General features: G+C 40.5%; 1 protein-coding gene across 1 annotated transcript in view; it reads left to right on the forward strand.

Moving 5' to 3' along the window:
- LOC109973945 (calcium-dependent secretion activator 1-like) overlaps window positions 1-11,073 on the forward strand; it is a gene marked incomplete at its 5' end in the record, with an annotated part of 241,653 nt that overhangs the window by 9,121 nt on the left and 221,459 nt on the right. Inside the window, 1 exon segment of the mRNA XM_020623851.1 lies at window positions 1,727-1,793. Coding sequence (XP_020479507.1) covers window positions 1,727-1,793 — 67 coding nt within the window.

The following is an 11,073-nucleotide window of genomic DNA, read 5'->3' on the forward strand; positions in this document are numbered from 1 at the left end:
GGAGAGGAAGAGGGGGAAGCCATTGCTCTCGATTAAGCTACTAGCTTAGCTAGCTTCTAAACTAGCCGACCTAAAGTAGCAAGTTACATTTGGTAGTTAGCAAGAACTTCTGCAACACAAGTGCTTTAAGTGGTGCAAGCATATGTTGTCACTCAAAAATTCAGATGAACCTAGAAAATAGTGAGTTTAATTCCTAAACAATCTGGAAGCAAGCACAATGCAGTGCAAGTATAGAAAACAGGAAATGAGTACGGTTTACCATAGAGACAGGAAACAGCAGTCCGTCAAAGGTTCCTTCACTAAGCTGAGACCTGAATTTTTGAGAATGACAACCCGGCTTTGTTTTTTTGTTTACTTTAATTCAGTGCCTAAGCATTTCCTTTTCCCATAAGCAGATCAAGTGGGTGCTTTTATTGTGTTTATCAGCCTTGGTGGCTTAGACATTTTGAAAAACTTAATGTTCTAGTAAAAACTGCTTCACATATAGCATTATAGCATTATATATTATGTAGTTATTTTATGCTACAAGATGTAGCTTTTCCTTGTGTTATCTCACAGTGCTTCTTCATATTGTCCTTAAAATGCCATTGATGCTTTAACAAGATCAAGGTTTTTTTGAAGTATTGTGAAGCATTTTCATAACATTGCCTATTCCTAGATATTAAATATAGGAAGCAGTGACAATCACAAAGACGAGTGTCTATGTTCACTAGTTTTTAGAAATCAACCTTCTCTCATTAATGTTAGTGGCTGCAGTGGTATTTTCATGCCATGATCCTTCTGTGAAATCCCTTTCAGGCCAAAAGTACACAGTTTGAACTGGTACTTTTTGGTACTTTATTTTTTGTGACTATCTGCATATTGAGCTTACCTAATTCCAATTCATGACGCTGATATATTGTGACAGATTTGTGTCCCACAGTGTCAATAACCTAATCATAGTCCAGTTCCTCACCAGATTCATATTTTTGCCATAGTAGATGTTTTAGTCAGTCTTGCACTGGTGCTACTCATACCATCAGTGATGGCTACATTCCATTTACATCTCATTTGCCATGCCTTGATAAAGGAACATATGGTTTACAGACACACCTAACTGGAAGGGTGACACTGTTAGTGTCAGTAGTTACACCTGTGCTCTTCCTGTATCTGGTCCAATCACCCCCCTAACCCCTAGTCCTAGTCACACACACACAACCTCCCCCCTACGGACAGACACAGAGAGCACACTGGACCTCTGCAGACACACACCCATGCTCACATCTCTTTCTAAAGACTGAGATTTGCACTGAGCTGCACTTTATAATGTTATATTCTTTTGCTGCTAACATGCTGCTGACCTGATTAGAACCTATACATGCTTATTTTTATTTGTTCATATTTTACATTGACTTACACAATTTTTGTGTTATTTATGTAAATAATGTGTCTTTTAAGCCAAGAGCTACCGGAAAAAAATTAGTTGTGCTATGCATAATGACAATAAAGATTCTTGAGTCTTGAGTCAAGAAAAGGTCTGTCAACATACTGGTTGTAGTAATGTCATGGTACCAGGAGATGTCAGTAGACACAAAACACTACAACTCCATATATCCTTTCTGTGGATACAGTAAATCCACATCAGTAAGTCCAAAGCAGAAGGAAAACATTCTCAGCTGCATAACGTTCACACTAAGAAATTGCTAAAAGTGTGTTTTTTCTAAAGTAGTGTTTCTTAATCCAATAGGTATCTTTGGGCCATTGGCAAAAACGTGTGGAAAAGATGGAAGAAAAGATTCTTTGTGCTGGTTCAGGTAAGCACAGTTAATATGTTTATGTTTTCACAAGAATTTGTTTATTTTTTCTGTTCCTCCAAGATACAAGTCACACAGTGAACTGTATGGTAGAACACAAACAACCACAAAAGTGACAATATATACAGCAGGTTTGAATGAGTAGTCGTATCACTAAAGTACATAGGTTACCATTTTCACAGTCACTGCGGTCATGACAGCTGCAAACTTTTGCTGTAATCACCTGGATCCCACTAGTGTCACTTATATGCACATGGGCTGATATTTTTATGTAATATATTTTATAAAGATAAATAAAACAGCTGGAAATGTTGAACAAATCAATGTATTGGTTTGGACTAAAACTGCAATGGGCACTTTTCACAGTTTTGTACTTTACACCCAATTACGATTTTTAATACAAGAAAATAATCATGAGTAATTAAAAATGAAAATAATTCCTGTGGCCCTGTATAATATACATGTCAATTAGAAAGAATATGACATAAAATTGAAGCTGAAGGACCAGAAAAGTTTGATATGTTGAAGTTGCTGTAAATGATATATGATATTTTCAGAGGCTAAATTTTCCCCAAATATATAAAGTCCTGTAAAAAATCTGCCATAGCAGAACTGAGGTTCTTCTAAATCAAGTTAAGGTAGATTGATGATTGAGTTATGTTACAGTAGCTATTACACTGTTTTGCAGTTTACCACCACTGTTTAGAGACCTGCAACAGAAATAAGTCTAGACTGGTCAAGGTGATAAATTCTTATCACACTGAACAGAGAATCATGAGTAGCTTTTTACATGAGCTGTGCTTTATAGCTATATTGTCATTGGCCATAAGTTTTGCGAGCACTAAGAGAGAGAAATGCAGCTAAGCTGTCTTCCCTCGGCTGTCAGAGGAATGATGGAGAGACCAAGCAGGCTTTTGTCAGGAGAGGGGGGTGGGAAGTGACTGAAGCAGCCATTTCCTGGTGGCTCTGCATTATGGGGTGGGCAGCAGGCAGGGGTGGAGTGGGGTGGGTGGCTTGTCTCTTTTGCCTTGTAGAGGATATGTCCCAGAGCTACAAGCTGACAGTGGATTGACAAAGTCGAGTGAACACTAGCTGGCCTAACACTTGCAGCTAGAAAAGCCTGAGTGATGCCAACTTGATGCCTCTCTGTTGCTCCCAGCTAAATATATAGTATGTGACAAATACTGGTCAATAGACTGCACAGTTGCTTTGTATTTATGTCTATGTCTCCCTGTGCACGAATGTGCGTTTTGAGAAGCAGGGACCATAGGCGTTTTTGTGTTTGAGTGCATGTGTACCTTCACAGTTGCTGCTGTAGAGAGTGATGTCTGTTTTGTTCATAAAAAGTTTAAGGCAGTTCTGTTGACCATTTTGTTATCAAAGTCGGTCTTTATTACCACACTCTGAAACACTGGTTTCCCCTTAAATGGATCAAAAGTGTACGTTAAGTTTGGCTCAGTCTTTTGGCCACAAAACACTGATGCTATATCATCATATTCATCATGACTTTGAATGTCTTGAAGTGGACTTCCCATTTGTCATACTCACAGCCAGATGTAAATAAAAATGCAGATGAAAGCAAGTGATATTTCAGATAATTTTTTTTTTTAAAAACAGGAAACCCCGAAGTGTTAGCTTTACCTGGATTTACACTTGCAGCAGCTACCATTTCTACAAACCTAGGCAAAAGCTTCTGCTTCCTTAAGTTAACCTTCAATGCATTTAATACATCTTTACACAGTTTATCTAAGCTATACAGTTTTCACCAACTCACTTTTTAAGAGGTCAGCTCTTCCCTTGGAGACTGAAATTCTTCAATGGCTGACATTTTTCGTTGTCATATAAAGGTTAGACTAATGTTCTGTAAAGTAAATGCTTATTTAAAGAAACCAATTCCTCTAACTGCTCAACTAATAATCTAGCTCACTGCACCCTAGTCTTCATGCATGATTTGTGTCAGGATAAATTAAGCACAAAACCCATTGAGCCACTTATCTCCCAGCACACTGGATAATACCTTGACAATCATGGAAGTGCACCTGAACAGATTGCTCCAAACACTTAATGCACAAAACAACAAACTAAAACAGAAAGGTCAGTGGTAACAACTAGTACCCCACACTGCTAATGCCTACCAGGAATTATGGTTCTAAATTACCCAGCCTCTACTTCACCTGTGTAGTTCAGGAATCCAACACTACAGCTACAAAATCCAATTTACAAAATGACCAAAAACTGCCAAAAAAAGGAATATGGCCAAACCTTCCACAACCAAACCAAAATTACCAAAGTTTGGGTGTATCACCCCCTAAACAATAATACTACATGAACCTACTACAAATCACTAAACACTTAAACAAGTTGTTACCACCTGGCCCACAGCTGGTAACAAAAAGGGAAGTCATACCCAGAACTAATTTGCCTGCCAATTTTAACTTAAATATAACCAAAAATAACTAAACATAATTGTGTGGTGTGTAAGTAGGCAAAAATCAGCACTGAGGGGTAGTGTTTTGCGATGGTGTAAAAATAAACCAAACCAAGAGGCAGGTTGGTGGAGAAGGCCAAGCTCCAGAAGATTCAGAGAGACCAAAGCACAGAGACAAGCAGTCTTTCATGCATTTCTGGAGACCTGGGCCAAAAAAAACAGGAATGACCGACAACTCCACTTACCAGCCAGATAAATCCCATGAGGGGGATGTCACAACATTCAAGGTTTAAACTTGTTCTTCCTTCCCTCTGTCTCTTCTCATTCCTCCCCTCACTATATCTATTCTTATTTGTTCCATTCTCCAAGTCTTTTACTTTCATCTAATTTTACCATCCTCCTCTCTCATTTCTTCTTCTTGTTTAGGACATCTGTCTGTGTGTCGTGTCTCCCTTCCTCATCTTTCACGCTTCACGTCTGTCCTTAAAAAACCTCCTCCTTCTTCTCCATCAGCTCATAATCAGTGATTGGTTTAGGGTGGGGTGAATATAATTGCATATATTCCACCTTCCATACAGTATGTCTTTCAGTTCAATTAAGTTCAGCCCATATCAATTTAGTTTACAGTGGAACCTTGGATTGCAAGTATAATTCGTTCCGGCAACATGCTCGTAATCCAAAACACTCGTATATCAAAGCGAATTTCCCCATAACAAATAATGGAAACTCAGATGATTCGTTCCACACCCACTTATCCATATAAAAATGATTACAGTAATACAAAATACAGTATAAAGTAAAAATAAAACATATTAACCTGCACTTCACCTTTGAAAAGAATCGTGGCTGGCGTGAGGGGCCATTCTTGCAGTACAGATATTGACTATATGAGTGAAGCGCCAGAACCATCGGCTCAGTTGTGACGTACGTCACGTGATGCTCAGCAGAGAAAGCGTACGTACTACTCGTATTGGGAGACCTCGCTTGTATATCGAATCAAAATTTTTTGCCCGTCTTGCAAAACACTCAAACTGGATTACTCGCAATCCAAGGTTCCACTGTATTTCATTCATTCATTCATTTTCTACCGCTTAGTCCCTGAACGGGGTCACGGGGGGGCGGAGTCAATCCCGGCTGGCAAGTCTTTAGACTGTGGGCAGAAGCCGGAGTACCCGGAGAGAACCCACATAAGCACGGGGAGAACATGGCCCGAACCCAGAATCCTCTCGCTGTGAGGCAATGGCGCTAACCACTGTGCCACCGTGCTGCCCCCACTGTATTTCAATTTACTTTTATTTAGCTCAGTTGTCTTTATGCCTGTTAATATTTCTAGTTCTATGCTACACTATTCTAATAGTGCCAAATAGTTCCATAGTGCCAATTCCTAAGCAGGCTGTAGTGACATCCATACATGATTACAGGCCTGTGGCATTAAAACCTGTAATCATGAAATGCTTTGAAAGACTGGGGCTAAATTATATCAAGGCTGGCCTTTCACCAGCCCTGGACCCCCATCAGTATGCATACAGGAGCAACAGGTCAACTGATGATGCCATAACCACCACTTTGCACACTGTACTGCACATATGCACATGTGCTGTTGGTGGACTACAGCGTTGCTTTTAACACCAACCTGCCCAGTAGGGTGTTCCTCAAAATGTCCAGTTTGGGCATACAACACAACATCTGCCTGTGGATAAAGGATTTTTTAAGAAACAGGCCACAGTCAGTTAGGATGGGCTATCATCACTCCTCCACCCTGACAATGAGCACAGGAACCCCACAAGGTTATGAGCTGAGTTCCTTCCTTTACTCCCTGCACACACATTCACTATGCAATTTCTGAACAGTTTTGACCCTAGAGCCATAAGCATACTAAATAATGATCTCCAAAACCACCCTTATTGAAAACAGCATGTTTTATCGTTAAATATTTATTGATCTCTTTTAAGTGTAATTATCTCACTAAGTGTATACGCTAGCACTGAGTGAGTATTGTTTATTGTATTTGCATTTATATAGTTGTACCATGAAGTGCATCTAAAATTCCATTGTATATTTTGTACAATGACAATAAAGTTTTTATCATTATACTGAGATCATTTAAATTTGCTTAGGTTCACTTCAGTTCAGCTCAGTCCAATTTAAGTAGACTTCATCCCAATTTATTTCATTTCAATTTCATTTCAGCTCAGCCAATAACACTTTAGTTCAATGAAGTTTAATTCAACTCATTTAAATTCAGTTAATTTAATTTTAATCCACTGCAATTAACTTGACATTAATTCAGTTTCAGCCAGATACATTGGTTCAGTTCCATTCTCTTCAGTTGTATTAACTGTTATCTAAAAACAACCATTATCTACAAATATTTAAATTACAAAGCAGTATACATTGCAATCACACTGACTTCATTACTTGTTTGTTTGAAATGTATATATATGTATATAATTTGGAAACTTGTTGAGACCTCTACTACATGGGGTTTGAATAGGTTCTTGCTTTGGCCTGTGAAGACATATGTCACATCCAGTAAAATCGCCTCCGCTATTCATATCTCTGTGTTTCCTGTAATGATGTGAACATAAATGACTGCAGCAATCCCCTCTTCTCATTATTTACCACTGTCCCTCCATCTCTCCTCTCTACTGACTGAAAGCTGATAAGCGAGAAGAAGGGAGAGAGACAGAGAGAGAGTTTTGGAGGTGTGGGTGGTGGGAAGAGGGGGATCAGTAGTTTCCACTCTATTTTGCCTTTGTGGTGTCTTGGGGCCCTGGGAGCTGCTGGACAGTTGTTCTGGTTCCTTCCATTCCTTACTTGGCCTCAGGTCTTATTAGTGCTGTGGTGGGGAATCTCATTTGTCACACACACAGGGAAAGCCAACACACATATACACACCAAATGCAGTTGCAGCTAAAGTGAGAACTATCACATGTAGTGGCAGAGGTGGCGAAAGCAGCGGATTGGCTAGGCCTGGTGATTTGTGGCGACAGGCTGGTATGACTGGCAGCTACAACAACAACAGCTCCTTCTGCTCGTCAAGAGGATGTTGCTAAAAGATAACCCTCAGGGGTCCTTCAAATCAGTCCACCCCCCAATGAATGCATTTAGATAATAACATGCATATTATCTTGTGGGTGAAGCTCATATAGTCAAGTCAAGTGTTTATTGTTATATGCACAGTGAGGAAACGTGTTTCCCTGTACAATGAAATTTTTACTTTGCCATCTGCATGACTGCCACACAATATAAATGAAATACAAAGTTGATACTGTACATAAGTAACACAAAATCTAAGACACTTTAAAACAGCCAATGAAAGAAGCATAATGAAAAATACAACAAGAACACAATGTAGTGAAGACAGAATGTATGCTACATGGGAGCTGTGTGCAAATAGTCAGCAGTGAGTATTAGTTATTACAGAGCATTAGTTCTGTTGGCTGATGCATTCATGCTATATCAGAGTTACTGTAGTTATAATTTTCTTGACTCTTAATTGTGCATTCAAGTTAACATCAAAGTCATACGATTGGGGTAAATCAGAGGGGGATATTTACTAAACCTGCTGCAAATTACCATCAGGCATGGAAAATATTGTGGTACCTCTTTTTAATAAAGTGGCATAGCAGCTGAGTTGTGTTAGTCTGAATACACCTCCACTTCGGACCTTCTGTCTGGAGGCTGTTGGACACATGTAATGAAAGGATTTGCAGAAGAAGGTCGAAGTCTAGGATTTGCAGAAGAAAGTCTAAGTCTACAGTGACTGAACTTCTATATGGTTGAAGAAATCAACAAATGCATTTCAGAATGGCAGTCACTTAGTCTCCTTTTGGTTTAACGTGAAAGCCTGTAAAAGTCCCTCACATTGTCCTCTGCAGTGGTGAATCAGGCACTGATGGTATTTGCATTCTCCCCTTTCTGATTTTTGCGTCCCCCAATGAGAACGCCTTAAAATACATATTGCATGAGACCAAATGCAGAAATTCTTGCTGTGGTGTATTTCCTCTGTTTCTGCTAGCATAAATGTCTCACCCTTTTAATGGCTGCAACATGTGTGAAAGAGCCATTTACAAAATGTAAGGTCCTTTTGATTGTGTAGTTTTTAGTCATTCCACAGAGTTGCTTGATCATTCCACCACTTGTGTCCAGACTGAAATATCTCAACAACTATTAGACAGATTGCCATAAATTTCCCTGTACATTCCCCCAGCTGTACTTTGTGCTAAGCACTGCTAAATGCTAGCATGCCAACACAATAAGCTACAGTAAGAGTGAGAACACCATAAACATGATGAATATCACCATGTTAGCATTATCATTTTGAGCATTTCAGCTGCGTCTGCAGTAAGTACAACCTCACAGAGCTACTGGCATGGCTGTAGACTCTTGAACTGACTCCATGGAGGTAGACAGTTGTGGACTTTCATGCACAGACACGTTCCACACGTGCACTAGAAAACTTGATACTTATCTCCTGACACTGTGAGGAAGAGCTGTTTTGTTTGTTGTGCATGGCTGAACAAGAAAACATCTTCTTCTTCTTTCGGCTGTTCCCGTTAGGGGTCACCACAGCGGATCATCTGTTTCCACCTAACTCTATCCTCGGCATCCTCTACTCTCACCCCATTTAACTTCATGTCCTCTTTTAGCACATCCATATATCTCCTCTTTGGCCTTCTTCTTGACCTCTTGCCTGGCAGCCACATTTCCAACATCCTTCTACCAATATAACCACTATCCCTCCTCTGCACATGTCCAAACCATCTCAATCTGGCCTCTCTGACCTTGTCCCAAAAACAGACAACCTGAGCTGTCCCTCTGATGTGCTTGTTCCTAATCCTGTCCGTCCTGGTCACTCCTAAAGAGAACCTCAACATCCTCATCTCTGCTACCTCCATCTCTGCCTCTTGTCTTTTCCTCACTGCTACAGTCTCTAACCCATACAGCATAGTTGGTCTCACTACTGTCTCGTACACCTTTCCTTTGATTCTAGCTGACACTCTTCTGTCACACAACACTCCTGACACCTTTCTCCACCCACTCCAACCTGCCTGCACTCGCCTCTTCACCTCTGTCCTACATTCCCCATCACACTGGACTGTTGACCCCAAATACTTAAACTCCTGCACCTTCTTGACCTCAGGCCCCTGTAACCTCACTGTTCCACTTCCCTCCCTCTCGTTCATACCCACATATTCTGTCTTACCACGACTGACTTTCATTCCTCTTCTTTCCAGAGCAGACCTCCACCTGCTCTCTGCTCTCACTACAGATCACAATGTCATCCGCACACATCATTGTCCACGGAGATTCCTGTCTGACCTCATCTGTCAACCTGTCCATCACCATAGCAAACAAGAAGGGACTCAAAGCTGATCCTTGATGTAGCCCCACCTCCACCTTGAACTCCTCTGTCTGACCTACAGCACATCTCACTACTGTTGTACTCCTCTCATACATATCCTGAACTACTCTGACGTACTTCTCTGCCACTCCTGACATCCTCATACAATACCATATCTCCTCTCTCGGGACTTTGTCGTACGCTTTCTCTAAATCCACAAAGACACAATGCCGCTCCTTCCAACCATCTCTATACTTCTCCATTTACATTCTCAGAGCAAAAATTGCATCAGTAGTGCTCTTTCTGGGCATGAAGCCATACTGCTGCTCACAGATATCCACTTCCTTTCTTAGCCTAGCTTCCACTACTCTTTCCCATAGCTTCATTGTGTGGCTCATCAACTTTATACCTCTGTAGTTGCTACAACTCTGCACATCACCCTTGTTCTTAAAGATCAGCACTAGTACACTTCTCCTCCATTCCTCAGGCATCTTCTCACTCTCTAAAATCCTGTTGAACAAACTAGATAGAAACTCCACTGCTGTCTCTCCTAGACACTTCCACACCTCTACAGGTATGTCATCTGGACCAACAGCCGTTCCACTCTTCATTCTCCTCAGAGCCTTCCTCACCTCATCCTTTCTAATCTTTGCTACTTCCTGCTCTACAATATTCACCTCTTCCCCCCTTCTTTCCCTCTCATTTTCCTCATTCATCAGTTCCTCAAAATACTCCTTCCATCTTCTCTGCACACTCTCCTCACTTGTTAGCACCTTTCCATCTCTGTCTTTAAGCGCCCTTATCTGTTGCTCATCCTTCCCATCTCTATCTCTCTGTCTCACTAATCTGTACAAGTCCTACTCACCTTCCCTTATGTCTAACCTGGCATACAACTCATCATATGCTTTCTGTTTGGCCATTGCCACCTCCCTCTTCACGCCCTTCATCGCCTAATTTGCATAAAATTCTATTTGCATGTAATTGTAATGGACACTGTAGGAGAGAGGAATAACGTCATGGGAGAGACAAAAACTGAGTATAAACTCCCTAAATATGTTTAGTACTACAAATGAACTTTCTTCTGTTGATTCTTGGTTTGCTTGTTTTATATTTTGCCATTTAAATAGGCCATCACTTCTCAAAATAACTTCATGACTTTAATGCTTTGCCTAGACCCACATTACATAAATCAATTTTGTCTTGTATTGGTAAATGTTAGAATATCAAATTTAATCAATTTACCCTCCTCCTTGTGGATGATTTGTTTCAAATGTTAAGGGCTAAATGGCCAGCTCAGGCAGATCAAATTAAGGCCAGTCATAAGGATGCAGGTGGAAACCCCATATGGCCAGTAGGTGGTTCTGATGAATCTAGAGATCCAGCACAGACAGTGGCTTGCGCTGAAGCAGCAAAACGGTGGTTAAGGGACAGATATCCTAAGAAAGTAGATTGGGAGAAAATAACTGAATGTAGGCAAAAGAGTAATGAAGCTCCTGAAGATTTTA

This window comes from Monopterus albus, unplaced genomic scaffold (assembly GCF_001952655.1).
Source record: "Monopterus albus unplaced genomic scaffold, M_albus_1.0 scaffold312.1, whole genome shotgun sequence".
Taxonomy (NCBI): Eukaryota; Metazoa; Chordata; class Actinopteri; order Synbranchiformes; family Synbranchidae; genus Monopterus; species Monopterus albus.